The 24472-nt window shown below is 48.8% G+C and overlaps 1 protein-coding gene across 6 annotated transcripts in view; it reads right to left on the bottom strand.

Moving 5' to 3' along the window:
• The window catches only part of SEPTIN6 (septin 6), a 66727-nt gene that overhangs the window by 11826 nt on the left and 30429 nt on the right, over positions 1-24472 (bottom strand). For all 6 annotated transcript variants that reach the window (XM_060002805.1, XM_060002804.1, XM_060002806.1 and 3 more), the window contains exons 4-8: positions 15749-15935; positions 12540-12701; positions 6560-6656; positions 3683-3851; positions 692-824 (exon numbers count right to left, since the gene is read on the bottom strand). In XM_060002805.1, the coding sequence (XP_059858788.1) occupies positions 692-824; positions 3683-3851; positions 6560-6656; positions 12540-12701; positions 15749-15935 (748 nt within the window). The remainder of the gene's footprint in view (positions 1-691; positions 825-3682; positions 3852-6559; positions 6657-12539; positions 12702-15748; positions 15936-24472) is intronic.

The raw sequence follows: 24472 nt of genomic DNA, 5'->3' as shown, positions 1-24472 counted from the left end.
CTTAGTTTAAAAACTTGCTAGAGCCGCACCAATGTTTCTTTAATGCTAGCATGAAATGGAATAGAATATTCAAGTGGATGGGGAAATGCAGCAGCTGTCACTGGTTTAGGATTCAGCAAGGTACCTAGGACTCCCTGGGACCATCTTTCCCCATGGCCCTCAGGGCAAGCAGGATGGAGCAGGACTGCGAAGAAAGTGATCAACTGTCCCTACTGGGCTCCGAACTCCCAGAAAGGGGGGGGAATATCAGCCCGCCCCTGACCTCGAGGGGCTAGGTCAGGTCTTGACTCTTGAGTGGCGCTGCCCAATAGAACTTTCTGTGGCATGAGGGTTGAGCATTTGAAATGTGGCTAATGCAACTTATAAACTGAGTTTTAAACTGTACTTAATTTCAATTCATTTAAATTTAAATAGCTACATGGGCTAGCAGCTACCTTATGGGACAGTGCGGCTCTAGTGAACTAAGTAACAGAGAACGAGAAAACATCCCGGCCTTGGGGAATGAGGGATGGAGAAGACACAGATCTCACAGCCTCCTCTGTGCCAGCCAAGGCACGGCGACAGATGCTGCGCCCCATTCCTGCCCGGAGGCTGCAAGACTCCCCCAGCTGCTCTCTTGGGGCAGGAACCCCTGTCTTGCCCAAGTTCAGCCTCCTTTTCCTTCCCACCTGGCACGCAGGCTCACATTTACCTCTTTTTCTGCCTCTTTAAGTTCAGCTTCTTTCTCTTTGACTCTCTGGACGAACATCTGTCTCATCTCCTCTTCTTTTTTCTGGAGCTCCCCTAGGAACTCATTCCTTTTGGCCTCATACGTCTCCTGTAAGCTGCGAACATGGTCAGGTTAATTCCCCTGCCTTTGGAATGGCTCCTGCTCACTGAAAACTGGCCCCAGTGATCCTCCCTGGGTTCTCCCACCCTCTCTTCCTCAATTCTGTGGGACGTGCAAAAGCAGAAGCACAGAGCTGTGGGCACCTGGACTGGCACGTGACAGCAGGGTCACAGGGTGCTGCGGGGTTATGGGGCCACCCCGGTGAACCCGAGAGATATCTGGAACTGGGAGTGACTTAGAACATCTGCTTCTATTCCCTGATTTACAGATAAAGAGAGAGGCCCAGAGAAGTGAGGTGACTCGCTCAAGATCACACAGCTAGTTAGAGGGAGAGCTGAGACCGGAAGCTGGGTTTCGTCTCATAATCTAGGTCCTTCCACCTGCACTATGCTGCCAGGTCCTGGCTCTGAAACTGATCACATTGATGAACGATTTCAACAAACACTTGATGAGACTCCACCATGTGCTGGACACAGAAATAAGTGATACTATGCTAGTCACTCAATATCTAGAGCCAACAGCCACTGTGCCTGCCAAGGAACTCACAGTCTAGTGAGAGATGCCTGGGTTAAGTCTCCCTGCCCCCGGCCTGGACTTAGTTTTAAAGAAATAGGAGTTAGCCTGGTGAACATGAAGAGGATGTGTGCTCCGAAGAGGGCAGCCTGTGGAAGGGCACATGTGGAGAAGGAACGGCACACCTGGCTGGAGTAGTGGGCGACGAGGCTCCTGAGTGTGGCAGGAGAGAGCAGGCATTGGATGCCATGTTAAGACTTAGATGTTTTAAGCAGGGCTGACTTGATACGTTTTGAAAATGGGAAAGACCACTCTGGGCATCGTGTGAAGGACGGACTTTCCGACAATCCAAGTAAGAAATGACAGGATCTTAATTAACGTCAAGGGCTGGGAAGGAATGTGGGAATGGGAGACAAGCGAGGGAAGCAGAACTCCCAGGACTTGGGAGGAGTCAAAGATGATTCTGGTTTTTCGACTTGGGCAACCAGGTGGATGGTGGTGCTATGTACTATGACAGGGAACACTGGAGAAGGAGTACGTTTAAGGAGATGAATTAAATTTGAGACAGCTTGGGTTTCAGGTACATCCTCTATGGGACAGCCAAGTGAAAATATCCAGTAAGCAGTGGGATCACCGGGTTTGGAGCTCAAAAGTAAGATGTTAGCTTGGGAGTAATCTATTTCTAGGTGGTAATTAGGGCTGTGAGAGTAGAAAGAACCAGCTGCAAAGAACATAGAGAGTGAAAGGAGCAGAGGCCATCAGAAAGAACGGGGAAAGGCAGAAGCTGAACAAAATGAACCTGTCGATGAGGCTTTGAAGGAGTAGCAGCGCGCGCGAGAGGACTGAAACCGGCCAGACCAGTGCTAGAAAAGCGAACGGCGGAGAGAATTTCGGGGAGGAGGCAGAGGGGACGAGTATCAAATGCTATGTTGAGATTAAAAAGAGATGGGACTCAGAGGCCACAGTGGAATTGGCCGTGAGTATGTGACTGCTGACCTTGGAGAGAGGCGTCTGCATTCAGTGGTGCAGTGGAGGCGGAAGCCAGTAAACACGGAACAATTCTTTCCCCTTCCCATCACAGCCAAACTCCTTGACAGGGCGGAGGCTGGTGACGAGGAGCAGGGTGAGGGAGAGTTTCTTTAGGATGAGAATGTCTGCCTGCAACATGGAAAGGAGCCAGCAGAGAAAACGTGCAGAGGGCAAAGACGCGGGAAACAGAGGTAGTCAGGCTGGAGGCGACCTAGGAGGGGAGGGGACTAGACGACACCTCTTCCCCCGCAGGTGCAGTTAAAGCTGTCGGAAGGGAAGGAGGGAGAAAGCAAAGGCAACGCCCACCAGAGAGACCAGCATGTTTTCCTCCAACTCCAGGGGCTCCGGCAGCCCCTGTCCATGAAAGGGGCATTCACTCGCCCCTCCAGAACCAGGCATCCCCAAAGGAATGGCTATGCTTTGCCCCCAGGTGGGCTTTCTGCTGTGAACAAGTACTGTGGGATCTCAGAGGCCATTTGAAGGCCATCTTATCCCACAAGCATCCCCCTAACTTGCTTATCGAGGCCTGACAGCTCCTGAAAGGGGACCTGAGCTCCAATAAAGGACACCACATGGTAATTTACAATGTGGGGCTTACGTCACACACCATGCATCTAGATCAAACACTTAAACATATAGCTCCCATCAGCATAGTTATTTGAAAGCATTTGAAGCAATGTTTTCAAAAACATTCCTCTTCTCTGAAAGCATCTTGGTTCTGATTTGAAATGTCAATGATTATTAACATCCTGTGGTCAAAACAAAACTTGCCCTTGAACACAAACACTAAGGACAGCGACTGAAAAGCCGGAAGTTCATCAACACTTGTGCAATGACTGCTGCCTGGTCCCATCTGGTTTTGATAACAGGGAGGGGGCTGAAGAACAGACTGGAAACCCGACAGAGCAGAAGGAGCCTGATGTAGAAAGTAGGGCAGTGGCCAGACACAAACTGCCACGTGGCGGAACAAGGCCCGGGTTCAGGGCTCGCAGCTGCCGTGTGAATGCTTGTGGCGGCGAGACAATCGGCCTCGCCCATCCCCTGGCCTCCTCCCTGCCCCCACCCTTATAAGCAGGACAGCAATGCTTACCGAGCCCGTCCTGCCACAGCTCCCCCTGGCAGGTGTGCCGAGGCAGAGAAGGGACGGGCAAGTGGAAGTGGCGAGCGACTTAGCCCTGTGGCTCCAGGTCTGGGCACCCGTGTCTCACCTCCCTTGTGAATTCTCCAGGGCGAGGCTTCCCCACCGCACCCCCGCCCCGCCCCGCATCGTGTGCGCTGAGCTGAGCTGGGCCGGGCTGGTGGGAGAGGTACCTGAAGGGTTTGCTGTCGGGGTCGGTGTCCTTAAAGCCCATCTCCTCCAGCTTGCAGCGGCGGTACAGCTCATAGTGCCGGCTGTGGGTCTGCTCCCGGAGGTCCTCCATGTTGACCCGGATCAGCATCTCCCGCAGCTTCACAAAGTCGCAGTGGGCTTCATTTTCAACTGCATAGCAGCAGTTGGGGTATTGGAAAGGAAGGTCACAAGAAGCAGAAATGGACAAAATGAGACGGGAAATGTCTAACAGTGACATCGCCTTTCAGTCTGTGTATATAGAGCTCGCAATTTTGCCTCCTAATTGGCTTTTCTACTAAAAAGGCAAATGAAAAGTTACAAGAATGACACTAATGGAAAACTGCAATACCATAAAAATATCTAAGAAGACATTCATTAGCACCTCAACCCAAATTCACCCACCAGACATTCACAGAAATGTTTGCTCTGCACCACTTTTAGGACGATGGCAAATGCACATTCAACCATCCATCTGATAAATACTTGCAAAATTTCTGTTCCCAGGATCATGTGAGGCACTGGAAATTCAAAAACATGGAGTCTTGCCCGTAGGAGCTTCCAGTTTAGTGGAAGAACATAATACAATGCAAAAATTACCAACATGGAGGTATGTAGCCAAGGTGCAACAAAAGCCCAGAAAAGCCCGGGGGCCTGAGAACTCCAGGGAGAGTAAAGGCTTCAACAAAGAGATGACCGACCCCTAAGATGACTCTTGAAGGAAGGCTAGGAATTAATCAGGCAGATAAGGGACTCATCCTTGCAAGATCTCAATGAGGTCAGGCAAGGTTACACAACTAGAAGTCGCAGGGTTAGGATTGCAATCCAGGTCCTCTAAAGGAGAGACAAAGGCTATGACCAGGTGCCAAAGTCCAAAGGATAAGGGAGAAGAACTAGGACATCAATAGATGACAGTGACAAGGAGGGATGTGGACCACAGGTGTGGCCCATCTGTATGGCAGAAGCTTCAAAGGAGGTGTTTTCAGAGGGTGGATAATGGCCTGATGGCAGCAATGATGACCAGGACAGAGTGGGCCCCACTTTCCAGCCTGAGTGAACAAGCCCCCTCCTCAAAAGAGTAGCATCTGAGATGATGAACAGGCACAGTCACCCCAGATTCTGTCTCACGGGTCTGGGAGAAGGTCGTGGGGACAGGGAGGGACACGAGGATGACAGGGTGGGGCAGGGTTGCAGCAGATTGCATTGCGGTCATCAGAGCAATCTTTCCAAAGCCCAAATCAGCTCACATAACCCCTTTGCCTAAGACACACTGCCTCTGGGAGAAAGCCCCTCGCTGTCACAGAACATATCAGCGTTAAGTCAGGCAACTCCTCAGGACAATCTCCTCCTCCATCCCTGGAGAGTGGTCCCTGATGGCCAGTCACAAGGAGTGACTCTAAGGCCCTGCAAGGCCCAGACAATGCATGGCTTCTCTCACTCAAACAGAACCACGAACTCCGACTTACAAGAAACACTTGGAAAACCCCCTTTGTTGGTTGGGTGTGGGGTGGTCTGAATCGGAGTATGTCACTGGGACCACGTCTGCTAGCTTCTCCTCATTTCACCTCAGGTTCCTGTCTCTCAGACTCCAAAATTCACTCCCAGGGTGGGACTGTTGGTCCAGAAAGCATTTGCAAATGTTCTGGGAGGAGCATCCCCAGACCCAAATGGTAGAGAAGACCAAAACCTAGCATGGTTCTGATGACCAGCGTTGTCCTTACCTGCAGAAAAGCCAGCTATCGCCGGAGGGTGTCTGGCGTGCCCCAGAGCCTGCCAGCCTTTGATGTGATGTGGACAACTTCCCATCAGCTTCTGGTTGTTTGCTCAGTGGCCGGAATGAGTTTACAGTAAACCAGCCACCCTCTCACACGGTGCCCCTGCCATCTGCCACCCAGCGTATGGCTGGAGACTCGGAGGACCAGACACCTCGTACACCCATGGCGATGTCCTGGGCCTTATCCACTGAACTGACTAGTACCACATAATGTGTGTCAGGCAGACCACAAAAGGAAATTTCCTGAGCCCGCAGGCAATACGTCTGTTTTTAATTTGCAAAATAATCATACATACAAAAAAGTGCTTGAAATATACAATTTAAAGGTTTAAAAAAAAAAAAAAGAACACCGATGTATCCATGGCCCAGGTGAAACGTTACCAGGGCCCTAGAAGTCCCTTTGAGTCCCTGATCTCATGCCTCTCCTTCCCTGCAACAAGACTTAACCACTAGCCTGAGTTAGGGATTTATCCTTCCTTTGTTTTTCTTTATAGTTTTACCACATATGCATGAATTCCTAAAGTCTGGTTTTATCTACTTTTGGAATCCGTATAAATGGAGTCATACGGCCTGTCTTCTTCTATGATTTACTCAGCTCAACATTATGTTTCTGAGATGCATTGCTGTAGATGTAACTAAAGTCCATCCATTTTCGTTGCTGAATAATATTGCATTATTTGAACATTCCACAATTCTCCCAATCTATTTTTAATGGCTATCTGGCTCGTTTCTAATTATTTGCTATTATGAACAATGCTGCTGTGGACACTGTTGTCGGTCTCCTGGTACACTCAGGCGAGTACACATGCTTTCTCACACACTCCTTGCTACCTTACTCCAAGTACATTTATTTTTGTTTTAAGAATGCTTTCTCCATTACAGACAAAGAGAGCCTGCTCACCGCAGAGAATCCAGGTATGGAGCCAGAGTTTGCCTGCTGGCAACACCTACGGATGTTTGAGGCCCAAGCTGAATGAGTAGAGACTGGGGACAAGCTAGGGACTGGTCACACAGGGGCTGAGGACAAGCAAAGAGACAGACAGAAGGGGATCCCTGAGCGCAGCCCCCCTCCTGGAGATTCACTCACCCTGCACCGTGCCCCAGGGATACTGCCGCGCCTTCACCATCTTGTTCCCTATCTTCAGTTCTTCTGTGCTGCCAATGACAGCAAACGGCAGGTGGGCCTGGAACGGGAGGCAGACAAAAGCTCTGAACTCCGGGAAAGGCACTGAGCGACCCCCAGTTCAGCTGCTGGTCATCGCCGGGGCCTCGGCGCTCCAGCTGCAGTGTCCCTCGCTGTCGCCATTATCAAGAGACCTTTCTTAAGCTCCCGAGCTGTGTAGGGAGAACAGGCCTAGTCCAAGCTCCTGCTGTTCAGAAATTCACAATCGAAGGTAACGAGGACACGGCCAAGTGCGTAGGGAACAGAGACAGTAAGTAAGCAGGATAATAAGCAGATACACAGATCAGCCAGCTGGTCAGTCTTCACAGTTGCCGAGGGGAAGAGCCTTTGGAGCGCAGGTGAGTGGGATGAGGGGGGCTATGTGTGGAGAGAGACTAAAGGAGAACCAAGGGGCTGGGATCACTGCCCCCCCTTCCCGGCGTGTGACAGCGCCGAGAATAGGCACATACAGAGACCACACTGCTGACTGACATGGACACTCCTTCCCCAGAGCAAGAGCTCGCATTGAGCTCTTGAGCCTAGAAGTCAAGTCCCCAAGCATTTACCCACATGCCCATCCCTGTGCGGGGTTCTGTGTCAGGGGCTGTAAGGGAAGCAAAAGGAGTAGAAGACACACTCTCTCGCCCTCGGGGAGCTTACACTCTGGTTGGGGAAGACTGAATTACATACCCCAAATCACATAAGACAGAATATGCCCAAGGGCTCAAGTGTATGGTCTGGTGCCCTGCACACAGTAGGTGCTTAATAAATACTCCTTGAATGGCAGTGGCACGACCACAGGAATAGCAGAGGAAAGAAAAGTACAAATGCTTGCAGGGGAGGGGGGTAACAAGGAGCGAGGCCTGGAGGAGAGGCAGCCACCCCCATCTGGTAGCGTGGGACCTGGGACACCGGCACTGCACCCCATTCCACAGGGAGCCGGCCAGGTTATAAGTCTGAGTCACCACCGGCCAAATGGAAGCACTGAATAAATACTGTTTACAAACCAGGTGATCCTGGGTGGAGTTTTAGCCAAAAGGGCTTTACACAGAGAAGGAAAAAGTCCACTGGAACAAGCTTTCTTAGCCTGCTTGGAGAAACAGGCTTCAATCTCAGATATTCTGACCCACTTGCTCACTCATCCAGTCTACAAATATTTACTGAGCTCCTACTATGTGCCAGGCATTAAGAAGAATACAACGTCGAAAAAGCTCAGAGCCTCCCCCTGGCGAGTGCACAGTGTGGTAGGGGAAAGACGCACCAACAGTGATAATACAGTCAAGGTCCAGACTATGAACAGAGGCTTGAGGGCTGGAGGAACTCAGAGGAAGGAGAAGCTAATTCCGTGGGAAGTCAAAGCAGGCTTCACAGAGTAGGTAGTAGCAATCGTACTAACGGGATTGGGAGCTATGGACCTGATATTAGCAGCAGCTCTGTTTCCCACATACCAGGTGCTCTACGTTGTATTATCTCACTGAATCTTTACAACACTAGGATGTAGGTATTCTTATTATCCCCATTTTATAGAAGAGGAAACTGAAGTCCGGAAGGGCTAAATGACTTGCCAGCAGCCACACCGCAGTAAGAGGCAGAGCTAGGGGCGGAATCCAGGTCTCTCTGACTTCAAAGCCCACCCCTGCTGGTCTACCACTCCCTTTTGCGGGGTTCGAGCAGCAGATGAGGGGAACACTCTAAACCCTGGGGGTGAACTGGCCATGCAAGGCCAGATTGTAAGAGGCAGTTGAAATCTGATCTCACAGCCAATCCTTCCTTTCCATTCTCCTCTAACTCTGCACCCCAAGAATGTTCTTCAGAGTGGAGGAACACAGGCGTTAGTCAGGAGCTCAGCCCCAGGACACCTGCTAACCCCCCGAGGTGCTTGGCTATCCAGCTGAAGCAGCTCCCCCTTCACCGCCTCTCAGCTGCTCTCCAATGATCCTCTCAGGTGTTCCCACTTCAATGACTGTCCCCGAAGTGCGGACAGAGGACAGAGGGAAAGATGAGGTTATGGATATGGAAGGTGGGTGATGGGTGGAGGTGGGAAATGTTTCATCAGTCCTAGTAGGGGACCGATCACGAGGATCACTGGGCGTGCGACATATAGTGCATGGGATGGGGGGCAATGAAATCCTGAAAACTCTGCCTAAGTGCCAGAGCGTCTGTGACCTCTGCCAGCTGGCTTTGCGGGGGGGGGGGGGTCATCTGGACACAACTCATTCCCCCTCAGAGACCCAAGACACATCGGGAGCCTCAAATCCACCCCCAAACACTCTCAAGGAAAAGGCTGCCCCTCCTGCAGACAGCCCAAAGCTTCAGTCACACGAAGGGGCAGCCATAGCAGAGGGCGAGACCGAGGGAGGAGATGTTGCATCATTCTCACGCATCCTGGGCTCTCGGCTGAAAGTGATGGAGGAGGAGGGCATGTGAAGTGGGAAGTACTTCTCTGGGCTTAAGAGCAAAAAAAAGAAAACAAAATCCAAGACGAGAATAAAGGAATTAAAAAAAAAAAAAAAATGTCAGTATTCCCTTGGGACTGTTATTTTTCTCTCCAGAAAACATTGTTAGTTAGAATGCCAGGGTCACTTACTTTCCCTCCTCCTTAAACTGCTGTCATTTTATCCCTCCCTGCTCTAAGACACACAGCCCCTGCCACGGCAGCTCCAGAGCGCTCCTGAGGCCTCACACACACTCCTTTGCAACTGGCGTCAAAGTCTGTCCTGATAAGTACATGCAAGGATATCATTTCCAAGTGCTCCCAGGCAGATTTCATTCGATTCTACAACAGGCTTACAGGGCGGTTAGTATAAACCCCATTCGTGATTTGGAAAACTGGTGCAGAGAAAAGTTAACCGAGTTGCCCAGGTCCCTAAGCCCCGTGCCCAGATCTTCCCAGGGAGCAGTGAGGACACCGCGCTGTAGCCGCCAGCCTCTCCCAACCACCCAGGGCTGGAAGTCAGCTCAGCTTTAACCATGCTGCTCTTGAGACACTGATGGCTCTGAAAACCAGAATAGAGTCGAGCAGAGCAGGGAAAAGGTAAACCCTCCAACCAACCCCACCTCCAGGGCTGACACTCTGTATGTGTGGGCCCAGGGAGGAGAGGGGAGATGCAAGACGGCGCAGCTGCTGAAACCTGGACAAGTTCCTAAGGGGACTCCGTGTTACCCTCTCTCGCCCAAGAGACCTCGGATGCCCCAGTCTCAGCCTCCTCCCGGGAGTCTGTTCCCAGACTCACTACCCTTGCAGCCTCATATGTACCTTAAATTCCTCTCGGTACATTTTAAAGTGTTTGATGATCCAACTGGCATGATTATTGTATTCTGGTTCCACGACACCCATTCTGCTAGGGAGGTTAGATGACCATCCCCCTAAGCCTCGTGAAATAGAGTGTCAGGACCACCGTTTATCCCTCATCTGGTAATATCCCGAATGGGTGTGGTTTCCTCCCAGGCGGACAGTATTTCCCAGTCGTTCTGCCGGTTATGCTGGCCTCCATTCTAGGCTCCTACCAGTGACCGAGAATTGTCTGATTCTCTCAAGTCAACCCTTGGTGGTGATGCCCACAAAAGTATGTGCCAACAATGGAAATGGCACTGCTGCCTCAGGAGGAGACAGGCTTGTGCCTATGGGTCTCCCTGTGACCCTCCCGGTCACCCATGCGCTCTCACTGGGCCCAAATGCCTTTGCGGGGGCCAAACCCAAGACCTCATAGGCAGCCAACTGACTGAGCCGAGTCGAGTAACTGGGCCTAGTCCCTGGTCCCTGGCCATGATTTGAAGCATTCAAAGAACAACATTCAATCTGAACCACACAGCAATTTTAAGCATTAAAATCTACAACCTTGAGAGCTCTCAGAGCATAGGTGGAAAGGAGCACGCAACAAGACCTTTCCCTCCCTTCTCTTGCCCCTCAAGCTGAAATAAGGGTTTTCAGAGCCACCCAGAAGCCCAGGGGAAGGCTAGACCTCACGACTCTCATTTCCTGCCATGAAAGTCCCTAGTGGGGAGCTGCAGGATGACTGGGGGCTCTTCTGCACTTGGGCAAGAGGCTTCTTCCCTTCTTCCAATCCAGTTCCCATGACAATTGGCTGGGGTGGCCGAGGCTGTGAGGCTAGAGTCAAATTCAGAATTGAAAGGCCAGCACCCATTCCTCCTACCAGCCAAGCCCGGCTCTCTGATGATGCAGCTTCATATGCACGGCTTGTCCGAAGACCCAGTTTGACACAGTTGCTCCAGTGGCAGGCAGGCTCAGCAAACCTGTGTATATATTTTATAGCAGCAACTCCCCACCCTTCCCCCATCACGACACATGTAACACACAGCGTTCACATGCACGCCCCCTCCCGTGCACATGCCCAGTTCAGGCACGCTAGCTGTGAGCCACCCGTCTTTCCCACTCAAAAAAGCCTGGGGGAACGCAAGGGGATGAGTGCTGAGTGATGCTGTTATAGGGCTAACCCGGAACCCACTCAAATTTAGTTTTTCAAAGTGAAACACTGGACTAATGTAAGAAAGGACCCAGAACCCCTTCACAGCCAAAACAGCATGGTTGAGGACTGCTGCTTCGTAGCACGGGAAGTTTCTGACCTTGAGGCCAAGGCTGCCCGAGCTCCAAGCAAGGGCCCAGAGCTAAGTCGAGAGCAGAGCCCAACGGGATTGCCACTCCCGACCCACAATGCAGCCAGAGGTCATTTTGTGTGATGCCCTGAGATTGCTGAGGACTCTTCGCCCCTATCTGTCCTTAGCAAAGCAAGCCACAAGCCTGAAAGCTGCCTAGTGACTTATGGAATCCACGTTCAGAAGGTATCTATGGGGCCTGCTGTTCTGAGGTGACTAGGCGCTTCCAGACATCAGTGCCTGATGACGCTTCTCTCTAGGCTCCAATTTTCTTGCAGACTAGGCACCCTTTCAGGTTTTCTCATCATGACAGAAGCTAGTTTCCATCAAAACGCCCTGACTGCTGGAGAGGATAAACACTTTTTTTTTTAATGCTCATGACGGGTCAAAGAGGCTACAACTCCACCTCCCACAATCCACACAGCTCTACCCTTGGGCCAGATTTCTGTCAAAGATGATGAGGGACCTCTCATCACAGACATATCTCGGGTGTATTGATGGGCAGGAAGTCAGGCGAGACAGTGACTTGCTGCCCCGCTATGCTAATTTGTTGGCCGATTCATAGGAGGTGGCAGCTGACGCTCTAATGATAACTTCGGGGGTGGCGGCAGCAGGAAAGTTTTCTAAAAATGGCTTTTATTACAAGGCATTCCTGAGTTTGGCTATACCCAGGCATTATGTCATTAGGAAAAACTGATGCCTCTCAACAGAGAAAAAGAAATCTGTTCCCAAAGCAGAGGCCTTCTGCAAGCTATTATCTGTCTCCTTGAAATCACAACATTGACGATTTCGCGGCAACAGCGTCGACACATTGTAAAGAAGGGGGAATGCGGGAGTGAGAGGAAAGATGGCAAGCGGTTGGTTGTGGTTTTTTTCTTCAATTCATTCACACTTCATAAAGCAGAGCGTAACCCTGAAATTTAAAAATAACATTTCTCTAGTCACCAGAAAAATTGGAGGCTACATGTCCCAGGGGCAAAGGGCTTGATTATCTGAGTACAGATTAGCCTCGGGTCTCCAAAGCCAGCCAGCTTTTTCAGCCTTGCCTTCTTTCGCCGCATCAATTGGTCAGAGACAAGGACCGTTTGCCTTGCCGGCAGTCCCATGGGGGCTGCCTGGCCTAGACCAGTGTGGCATCAGAGAGGAGGGTGGAAGGAGAAGTCTGAATCCCTGAGACTCGGATAATGAAAGTTGACTACACTAAGATGGATGGTGACGTCTGACTGCTATTTGGTAAAATAATAATAAAGAGCAAATGGCCAGAAAGTTGAAGCCCTGTACTCCCACTCACGTTCATGGTTCCGTTGATCTCTGCCACCGCCTCATCGTCTGTAGGAAACTGGTAGATCTGGACTCCATTGCTGACAAGCTCGCTGGTGATTTTGATTTTGAACTTTGTTAGCTCGCTCTTAGAAATGGCATCTGATTTGGCAATGATGGGGATGACGTTTACCTAGAGAAGGGAGGAGCAAAGCGGCGTCATTGTTGGTAATCTGCAGCTGATAGCGGCACGACCTAGGACTTCTACCAGCTACCAGAGGGAGCAGCTCAACACAGTAGTCCAGGACTGGCCACCTCCACGGCCAGACAGCAATATAATATACGACAATGAGTGCTTACTGTTTGCTGGGCACTGAACTAAGTGCTTTACAAGAATTAACACAATTATAAAAAAAAAAAAAATAAAATAAAAAAATAAAAAAAAATAATAAAAAAATAAAAAAAATAAAAAAAATAAAAAAAAAAAAAAAAAAAAAAAAGAATTAACACAATTAACCCTGACAAAAAACCCTCCCAGGAGGTATTAGTACCACAATGAGAAACTGAGGCACAGAGAGGCTAAGGAGCTTGTCCAAGGCCACAGAGCAGGTAAGTAACAGAACTGGGATCCACATCCAAGTTTAGCCTTATTCCTAAGTCCACAGTCTTAACCTGCCAGCTCAGATCCAAACTGATGAGCTATGTGATATCTTAATATCAAGGGAACTGCTTGGGTGATTTGAAGCACAAAGATGAGAGTTGGGAATCGACAGTGGACAAGGGGAGAGGTGGCAACTCCTTGCTAACAGTAAATTGTCCCAGCCCATCGGCGCAGGCTAGCCCCAGCCAGTATGAAAGGAACCACATGCGAAGGGAAGAAGGGCAGGGCTCTGTGAAGATGCACACCTGGCCCTCTTTCTGGCAGCAAACACTGATGAACCTACCCACTTACGTGATGATGACCCTGTGTTACCAATTTGATCTGAGACTTAGCCAAAAAGAGTTATACTGCCAGAGTCTCATGATTAATTTCTGCATAAAGAAAGCAGGTACAGGGCTTCCCTGGTGGCGCAGTGGTTGGGAGTCCGCCTGCCGATGCAGGGGACGCGGGTTCGTGCCCCGGTCCGGGAGGATCCCGCATGCCGCGGAGCGGCTGGGCCCGTGAGCCGTGGCCGCTGAGCCTGCGCGTCTGGAGCCTGTGCTCCGCAACGGGAGAGGCCACGGCAGTGAGGGGCCCGCGTACCGCAAAAAAAAAAAAAAGAAAGTAGGTACAAATGCCCAATTTTGGACAGCAGGAGAAAGGACTAATGCTACCCAAAGTTCAATCCACCTGAACCTCAATCCTTGAAATACCTCCAAGAAGTGACAAGGCTTTTACTGCTGGAGGGTAAAGAAACCTACATGCCTGAGTGAGACACAGCACAGCTAAGCTCAAGTTCACACAGAAAGCACAGTTGGTCCTGCCAGCAGACTCCAATGGGCTGGCATGGATGGTACTTGGGCCCTGAAAAGAGCTCTAGACTTAAGACAAATCCCACCTCCTTTGCTCTTTGCCTCAGGAGCGCCTCTCAAGGCTGACACTGCAGCTTCAGGTGCTGGTCAAAGAAAGACTGCACCTTGGAGGTACCTCCCTTAAAGCCTTGGGGCGTGGGGACCGAAGCCCTTGGCAAGGTGGCAACACTTTTCGCCACGTCCCCCACTGGCACGTTGTAAACACAGGCCTACCTAACTCAGCTCTTCCGCCAGGCCGCCAGCCGCATCACTCTGCTACCCTCTTCAAGACATGCAGGATGTGGCGACACTTCCCAAGCGGCCCGTTACTCGTGGGCAGTGAACTCACTGCTGTGAAAAACGAAAAACTGCTCCTATTTCGATGCTAGCTGAAACTCCGTTTTTATAGTGAATGTGCTACTAAACAACTGCATATAAAGTAGATTTTTTTTTGTAAAATAAATTCCCTGGAGTCAGAGAGAGCTCGGTCTGAATCCCAGACCCATTACAAGTTGTCTGACCTGGAGCAAGCTACTTGACTGTGCCTCAGTTTCCTCCTGTGTAAAATGGAGATAATAATAGTACCCACCACACTGGATTATTGGAAGGAGGAAATAAAAACAATGCCTATAAAGTACTCATCACAGTGCCAGACACATATGAAATGTTAGGGGAGGAAACGTACTAGTAATTAGGCTTTTTAAAGAATCCTGTGGTCAGGCTTCCCTGGTGGCACAGTGGTTGAGAGTCTGCCTGCCGATGCAGGGGACACGGGTTCGTGCCCCGGTCCGGGAAGATCCCACATGCCGCGGAGCGGCTGGGCCCGTGAGCCATGGCCGCTGAGCCTACGCATCCGGAGCCTGTGCTCCGCAACGGGAGAGGCCACAACAGTGAGAGGCCCACGTACCGCAAAAAAAAAAAGAAAAAAGAAAAAAAAAGAATCCTGTGGTCGACTCTTCTGCACAGCCAATAATTCTTTAACGTGAAGAATCACTGTCTAATTTATATCGGATGTGGGACTTGCATTTTTCAGTTTATCTTAAAGCAGGATGTGCCTGATTCCCACAGCCATCTTCCTTGGGTATGGAGGCAATATAACCTGGTGCCACAGATCTGAGTTCAAATCTAGGCTCTGCCAGGAGCTGGCTATATGACAATGGGCATGTCACTTAACCTCTTAGAGCCTCAGTTTTCTCTTCTATAAAATGGGAGGTAATGATAGTGTTTGCCTTACCGAGTTGTTGTGAGGATTCAATGAGATACTCCATGAGGTACTTTTACAGTGGTGACATATAATAAGGGTTTAAAAAATGTTAGCTGCTATGATAAAATTATTATTGATAATAAGAATAGTAACTTTTGAAGTCAAGTTTGCACGTTTGATTCGAGTAAAGGTCAGTTAACATCAGGACAAAGGAAAAACACCTTTGCATCGCCAAAGCCTAAGGCCCTAGACCCAGACAGCCGTCTTGCTTGCATCCACCTTTATTCCCAAGAGGGATCAGGGCAGAAAGACAGCTCAGGGGAGACTCATGCCCAGTGCTGGGAAAACATCGCAAAGCATACAACTCAGGTGCTGGGTCAATCAACACCATCTTTATGGAGGGACAGGGAATGAAGGGAAGGATGAAGATGCCACAAAACCTCTCCTGAGCTCTGGCATCTGCATTGCACAAGAGACCAGCAGGAGGGAGCCCAGCTTGCCCTGCCTCCCGCCTGCCCTGGTCCCTGCCTCCCAGGCCTCGGTACCTTACTGTCCAGCTTCTTCATCGTCACTAGGTCCAGAGACTTCAAGGAATGACCCGTGGGGGCAATGAAGTACAAGCAGGCGTGGATGCGGGAATCATGGTAGTTGTGCAGTAACCTGCGAATCTTCAGCTCCTCCTGCAGGTAGGCCTCAAATTGGGCGTCGATGAATTCCACAATGGGCCTGTAGCTAAAGGAGAGAGTAGGGGAATGGCCAGACCACTTCAAAAACCTGCATTTTGATAGGCTTCGAAACTCTTTTAGAAGTTGCAAATGTCCTTGGTAATCCGACTCTCCCCACCCAGCTGGATTTCTCCATCTCCTCTCAGTGGGGCCTCCAACTCCGTCAGACTGGCCACCTCTTTGGTCCCCACGTGAGCCAACCATATGCCCGTCAGCGTGCTTTCTCTCTAGAATACGCATTTCTCTCTTCTCATCCCAATCCTGCCCTCCCAGGCCTCAGGGCTCGGATGAATGCCCATCTCCTCCACAATTCCCCAGTTATGCCAGAAATCCCTTCTGTGACCCAGGAGTGTGAAAAAGAATTATGCTATTGGATCGCTTACTGTTGCTTCACAAGGATTAGTGTTCCCTCAAATAGACTGTGTCCTTGTGAAGGGCAGGGACAGTGAAGGGCCCTCCTCTGCCCCCATGGGGCGCCGATGCAGTGTGGAGCCCACTGGCAGTATCTGTGGATGGGCTGACTGCACACCAGGCTGGGCTCATGTCTCCACTTCCTGCGTCTCCCCCGCAGTGCCTAATACTCAAGCTGGTACCCAGTGGTGGTCAGGACCTCTCCTTGACCCATTGCTAGGGAATCTTCCAGAACACAGTGGGTTCTGCTCAATCTTCCTGGGTTCGAGGCGCTCCCCACTTGGCTCCCCTAAGGTCCAGATATTTTTCCAGTTCTCATTTCCTCTAAGGTCATGACTTTAAAATCTACGTATTCGGACAAAATTTGGTAAAGATAGTCCCACCTGCACAACCTTAACACATGTGCGCGCGTGCGCGCGCGCACACACACACACACACACACACACACACACACACACTCCACACGCCCCACCCCCCAGCTCACTGAGTCTCCAGGCACGGCGCTCCCGTGTGGCTCCAAGTCTTGCTGGGAGTCTCCTATCTGTCCTGGGAAGCTTCTCTGTTCTCTCCCAGGCCATTCCTGCCACCCCTGCAGCCTCTTCCTGCTCTAGCTAGGTCATCTTAGCCTCCGCCCTGCCTCTGTTCTCATCTCCCTGTCTGTCAGCTGCCCCTCCCTCCAGGGCTTCTCCCTTCAGGCTGGAAGAGGTTTAGCATCCGGCCCGGGACAGGGAGTCTGCAGAGACCACTGTGGGAAGGGAACACGATTGAAGGAGGAGCAGCAGCTCCCACCGTGAGCCTTTTTGAAAGATCCCCCTAGTAGAGAAGGCAAAAGAGCTTTTTTAAAAAGAATCACAGAATTCTAGATTCTGAGAGCTACATACAGAGAGCGCCAGATGCTGGGTACCTCTGGAGCCTCAGAGAAAAATCTAAAAATATAGTCCTTTCTTTTTCCTTTGACCCCATGAGTCAAACAATTGTTCTGAAGGGTAAGAGCATCAAAGAATCTGTTGGTTGCAGAGATCCTTAGAAGGTTCCTGAAGAATCAGGAGTGGGGGCGGGGGGATACATCCCTTAGGTTTATCCAATTAATTTTCAGGTGACAGGCTTACTTGAGTGATCTAATTATGGCACTGCTACATTTTTTCCCTCCATTACATAACTTTTTTACTTCATTTTTTTTTTCTTTTTTGCGGTACGCGGGCCTCTCACTGTTGTGGCCTCTCCCATTGCGGAGCACAGGCTCCGGATGCGCAGGCTCGGCGGCCATGGCTCATGGGCCCAGCCGCTCCGCCGCATGTGGGATCTTCCCGGACCGGGGCACAAACCCGCGCGCGTCCCCTGCATCGGCAGGCGGACTCCCAACCACTGCGCCACCAGGGAAGCCCCTGGACCATCTTTTGTTGTCATTCTACACATCACATGCCCGTTAGCCCTGCGTGGTCCTGGTCACTCCCATGGCCTCAGTTATCACTGTCTCCTATCTGCTTCCTAGACACCCGGAAGTCATCCCAGTCTCCTTCTCCCACGTGCCAGTCCTCAGTGCAAACGCAGCTGTCAGAAGCTCCCCTGCTAGAAACCCAGAAGGCCTGGTCACAGACATTATACTTGAACAGCACCATCTCAGCCATCAAAGCCAAGATACCATAAGGTCAGGTCTACCGGAACAGTGCCCAGAGTGACACCACCTAATCTACTCCACCCTTCCAGCCACCTCTTCCCTCTATGCTCACTGCTATTCCACTCTCTCCTCATGGACTCATCACCCCTCAAAAATGTGTCCACTGTGCGCTCTGAAACCCCTGAACCATGGTAAACAAAACTGCCTACCTCTTTGCCACTCAGAGTGTGGTCCCTGAATAGGCAGCACTGTGGTCACCTGAAAGCTTGTTAGAAATCAAGACTCTCCAGTCCCCAACCCAGACCTACAGGATCAGAATCTACATCTTAGTAAGAGCCTCAGTGGCTTGTATGCAACTTTAAAGTTTGAGAAGTGCTGGCCTATATCATCTTTCTCTTCACAGAACTTGCCTTACCTCTTCACACTACTGGTAACCCAATTCTCCCCTGAGGACCCTGCAACCCTGAGGATCCCGCAACCCTGAGGACCCCATTGCCTGGCAGCCCCCTCCTATGCAGGCTTCTTTTTTTTTGGCTGTGCTGGGTCTTCGTTGCTGCGTGCGGGCTTTCTCTAGTTGTGGCGAACGGGGGCTACTCTTCGCTGCAGTGCGCGGGCTTCTCATTGCAGTGGTTTCTCTTGTTGTGGAGCACGGGGTCTAGGCGCGCGGGCTTCAGTAGTTGTGGCGTGCAGGCTCAGTAGTTGTGGCTCACGGGCTCTAGAGCACAGGCTCAGTAGTTGTGGTGCACGGGCTTAGTTGCTCCGCAGCATGTGGGACCTTCCCGGACCAGGGATCGAACCCGTATCCCTTGCATTGGCAGGCGGATTCTTAACCACTGCGCCACCAGGGAAGCCCCCTGTGTAGGCTTCTTATTCTCCCACAACCTGTGTACATTGGGCTCAGTGTGTGGGCATTCAGGTAGCCCCTCAGCGCCACTTCTAGGGCGTTACTCCTCTACCTCAGTGTAAAAAACTGTCTCCGTTTTGAGGCCTGTTCCATCCTCTTCTGGTGGTGCCTGACCCCGTCCTTCTCCCTGTTCTGGTGACTGCAATGTGCTTGAGGACAGGCCATCAACCTTCAGCCTCTTTATTCCTTGATTGCCTCAACTTCACCAACCTCCAGCTCCCTCTACTTCAGCCACCTACACATCAAAGCATTTGCCAGGCCAGCTTCACCCAAGACAGCTTCTAACGCCCCACTATCTGACCACCACTGCACAACTTCCCAGCTCTCCTATGCTTTCAGTCTGCCTAAACCTGATCTTTCACCTCATAGAATCCTCTGGTACCTTGACCTCTCCGTTATCTCACAGGATACCAACCCCCTCCTGGCCTCATCTCCTTCTCGGCCCAGGCTGACCCCCATAACTGATTGTCCAAAACGCTCTTTTATCAACTCATCTCCCACCACACCCCTGCTTTCTACCCTCCCTGCCTAGCAAACCTGCTGGGCGGAATAAATTTCAGGATCTGCTTTCTGCTCCTACACCACTGCTGCTGAAGTTGACTCGAAGCAATCACAAAACTTTGGGCCCTGGGGACTTCCCCGGTGGTCCAGTGGGTAAGGCTCTGCGCTCCCAATGCAGGGGGCCCGGGTTCGATCCCTGGTCAGGGAACTAGATCCCACGTGCATGCCACAACTGAAACCCAACGCTGCCAAAATAAATAAATAAATAAATAATTAAACAAACAAACAAACAAAAACCTTTGGGTCTTGGTACCCAAATTCCTGGCCTCCAACCTCATTATAGGCCTTTAAAACAGCACGACAATCCTTTTGCCCGGCCTTGATTGGCTCCATTCCTACTGCTTTCATTGACCATGCCAAACTTTCAACACTTTCCTCAAGCTTCAGAACTTATTCACGACCCCTTCCCTCTCACAAGAGGGTATTATCTTCTACTTTATCAACAAAATCAAGGTCACCAGGCTCACACTGCCCCAACCCACCTCACTCCCTCCCCTTCCCTGTTCCCCTCTGGTCTCTGAGGATGAAGGGTCCCTCATCCTGTTCAAGGTCCACCATCCCTTGTGTACTTGATCTTATTTCTTTCAGGCTCTTTGAGAACCTGGCTTCATCTATCAGCTCCTCACCTACTACTGACTACTCCCTCCCCGCAACCTATAAACAGGCTTAAGTCTCCCCTCATCTCAAAAAAAAAAAAAAAGATCTGGGCTTCCCTGGTGGCACAGTGGTTGAGAGTCCGCCTGCCGATGCAGGGGACACGGGTTCGTGCCCCGGTCCGGGAAGATCCCACATGCCGCGGAGTGGCTGGGCCTGTGAGCCATGGTCGCTGAGCCTGCGTGTCTGGAGCCTGTGCTCCGCAACGGGAGAGGCCACAACAGTGAGAGGCCCGCGTACCGCAAAACAACAACAACAACAACAACGACCAAAAAGAAAGATCTTTCCACAGCCCAGTCCTCCTCAACCACACATTTCTCCCCAACTACTGCCCTGTGCCCAATAAATATTTAATGCATGGATGGAGTAGATGAAAGAATAATCTACTCATTTATTTATTTTTACTTCTCGTTCATTCCTCAACGCACTGTAGACTGTTTTCCACCCTCACCAGCATCCTAGTTGAAACCTTCAATGGATACTTTGGGGTTTTTTTTGTTGTTGTTGTTTGAAGTATAGTTGATCTACAATGTTGTGTTAATTTCAGGTGTACAGCAAAGTGATTCAGTTATACTGTATATCTTCTTTTTCAGATTCTTTTCCATAATAGGTTATTACAAGATATTGAACATAGTTCCCTGTGCTATACAGTAGGTCCTTGTTGTTTATTTTGTCTATAGTAGTGTGTATCTGTTAATCCCAACCTCCTAATTTAGCCCTCCCCCGCTTCCCCCTTTGGTAACCATAAGTTTGTTTTCTATGTCTGTGGGTTGGATACTTTGGGTTTTAAATGATGAAAAGTTAGAGGTGTTTATTTTCTTTTTCCCATCAATGTATATATCATTCATTCATTCAACAAATGTGTACTGAATACCCACTCTAAGCCAGTTCACTAGCTTGTACTCATCCTGCAAGATTTCAAGACTTAGCCCAGTCATTCCTGATCACCTCCTCTCCCCTTTCAGCAACCTGCACCCTATACTCCCGCCACCAGGCTTGACTGCTGCTCTTCCTGTGCTCACAGGCCCCCTCCACATACCTCTGTTACTGTACTTACCACATTATGTAGAGTTTGTATACATATTTGCCCCCTCTACTCAACTACAAGCTCCTTAACTAGAGACTGTGTCTTATTTCTCAGTAGCCCTGGCACCTCACACTGTACCTGGCACACAGTAGGCATTTAGTATTTTATAAACTGAACTAGATCTCCCGCATCAATTGGTTACTATTTTCTATCTCTCACATCTGCCCCCTCCTCTCCATCCTGGAAGCTTCTCTCCTGTTCAAGCCCTTGTCATCTCTCTCATCCTCATAAAACTCACCTGTGACCTTCTTGCTTCCCTCCATACACTGCTTTATCTTTTTCCCAGCTCAGAAAAGCTTTTTAAAGGAGCAATGTATATCCACTTTATCTGCTTCTTTTTAAATTTTTTCAACTCTTTTTAGTTTTTAAATTAATTAATTGGGTCTGCATTGGGTCTTCATTGCCGCACACAGGCTTTCTCTAGTTGCAGCGAGCAGGGTCTACTCTTCGTTGCGGTGAGCGGGCTCCTCATTGTGGTGGCTTCTCTTGTTGCGGAGCACAGGCTCTAGGCACGCGGACTTCAGTAGTTGTGGCATGTGGGCTCTAGAGCGCAGGCTTAGTAGCTGTGGCACACGGGCTTAGTCGCTCCACGGCATATGTGATCTTCCCAGACCAGGGCTCGAACCCGTGTCCCTTACATTGGCAGGCAGATTCTTAACCATTGCGCCACCAGGGAAGTCCCCAAAATTTATTTTTAATTATGCAAAGAATACATGTACTTAATCTACCCTCCTCAGAGGTAACTACTAATAGTAGTTACCATTTTTAGTTTGTTGATTATTCTTGCAGACTTTTTTCTCTGCTTCTATAAACAGAGAGAGAAATGTTTGTTTTACTGGGAAGGGGCAGATTTATACAAATGGCGTCATGATCTGTGTATCATTCTTCAACTTCTTTTTTTCACTTAACAACATGTTTATGTAAGTATATATAGACCTAACTCATTCTTTTACACTGCCAAATACGGTTCCATGGTATGGTTGTACTATAGATCATTTAGTTGCCCTATTGGTGGAAATCTAGACTGTTTAAAAATTTTTTTTCGTTCCATAACCAATGCTGCAGTGAACATCGTTTTTCTATGCTTTTTATGAACATGTACAGTTGTTTCTCTAGGCTATATTCCTAAAGGTGGACCTGCTGGATCATAAGATATTCACATTTAAAATTTTAACAGATACCATCAAATTTGACCTTTACAAAATCTGTGTCAATTTATACTCCCAGCAACATGAATAAAATTACCTGGTATTAATGGATATTATATTTTTATGTTTTATTTTTGCAAATCTGATAGATGAAAAAAATACTTCATTGTTTCATTTTGCATTTCCCTACTCACTGATGAAGTTGAATGACAATCATTTCATATGTTGATGGGCCATTTACATTTCCCCTTCTGTCAATTACTTGTTTATTTCTCATTGAATTGTAGAAGCTCTTTTTACATTTTAGAAAAATCCTTTGCTATACAGGTTGCAAATATTTTCTCCCCATCTGTAGTTTGTTTTTACTTTTGTTTATAGTATGTTTCAATAGACTATTGACTGAAAAAATGCACAACCTAAAAGTAGAGAATTATGTTTTATTTGGTGGACAAAACTGAGGCCTTAAGCCCAGAAGACAGCTTCTCAGAGAGTTCTGAGGGACTGCTCCAAAGAGGTAAAGGAGGAGCCAGGATATACAGGGGTTTTTGCAACAAAAACCAGGTAGTCAGAACATCAAAAGATTACTGTTAATTAAAGAAAACCAGACATCTCACGTTAATGAATGTAGCACTTTTCTATGTATGGGAAGAGACAAGAGTCTGGCTGGGCTCACTGAAATCATGCCTTTGACAGGCATCTTAACTATCTAGGGCCAGTATCCTGCTTTTCTCCATCCATTCTGAGTCCCCGCAGGGTGCACTGTTGCAGGTGGCCTCAGTGGCTGCTGGCTTGATGGCCTCAATATCCTTTGTTTACTGAAAAAGCAGGCGACACTTTTCACCCACAAGAAAAAGGTTTTTGTTTCTGTTTTGTTTTTAATTTTAACAAATTTAAATCTGTCAGTCTTCTATGACTTTTGGATCTTGTGTCATGATTAGAAAAGCCTTCTCTAAGGGATCAATAGCAGAATAACTAAGGCAGAAGAACGGATAAGTGACCTGGAAGATAAAATAGTGGAAATAACTACTGCAGAGCAGAATAAAGAAAAAAGAATGAAAAGAACTGAGGACAGTCTCAGGGACCTCTGGGACAACACTAAACTCACCAACATTTGAATTATAGGGGTCCCAGAAGAAGAAGAGAAAAAGAAAGGGACTGAGAAAATATTTGAAGAGATTATACTTGAAAACATCCCAAATATGGGAAAGGAAATAGTTAACCAAGTCCAGGAAGCACAGAGGGTCCCATACAGGATAAATCCAAGGAGAAACACACCAAGACACATATTAATCAAACTATAAAAAATTAAAGAAAAAGAAAAATTACTGAAAGCAGCAAAGGAAAAATAACACACAAGGGAATCCCCATAAGGTTAACAGCTGATCTTTCAGCAGAAACTCTGCAAGCCAGAAGGGAGTGGCAGGACATATTTAAAGTGATGAAGGAGAAAAACCTGCAACCAAGATTACTCTACCCAGCAAGGATCTCATTCAGATTTGATGGAGAAATTAAAACCTTTACAGACAAGAAAAAGGGAAGAGAATTCAGCACCACCAAACCAGCTTTACAACAAATGCTAAAGGAACTTCTCTAGGCACGAAACACAAGAGAAGGAAAAGACCTACAATAACGAACCCAAAACAATTAAGAAAATGGTAATAGGAACATACATATTGATAATTACCTTAAATGTAAATGGATTAAATGCTCCAACCAAAAGACACAGACAGGCTGAATGGGTACAAAAACAAGACCCACATATATGATGTCTACAAGAGACCCACTTCAGACCTAGGACACATACAGACTGAAAGTGAGGGGATGGAAAAAAGATATTCCATGCAAACGGAAATCAAAAGAAACCTGGAGTAGCAATTCTCATATCAGACAAAATAGACTTTAAAATAAAGACTATTACAGGAGACAAAGAAGGATACTACATAATGATCAAGGGATCGATCCAAGAAGAAGATATAACAATTGTAAATATCTATGCACCAAACATAGGAGCACCTCAATACATAAGGCAAAGGCTAACAGCCATAAAAGGGGAAATCGACAGTAACACAATCATAGTAGGGGACGTTAACACCCCACTTTCACCAGTTGACAGATCATCCAAAATGAAAATAAATAAGGAAACACAAGCTTTAAATGATAC

Source organism: Delphinus delphis, chromosome X (genome assembly GCF_949987515.2).
Source record: "Delphinus delphis chromosome X, mDelDel1.2, whole genome shotgun sequence".
NCBI classification, from domain to species: domain Eukaryota; kingdom Metazoa; phylum Chordata; class Mammalia; order Artiodactyla; family Delphinidae; genus Delphinus; species Delphinus delphis.
Note: the sequence above shows the minus strand (reverse complement) of the source record. Positions and strands in the feature narration are given on the sequence as shown.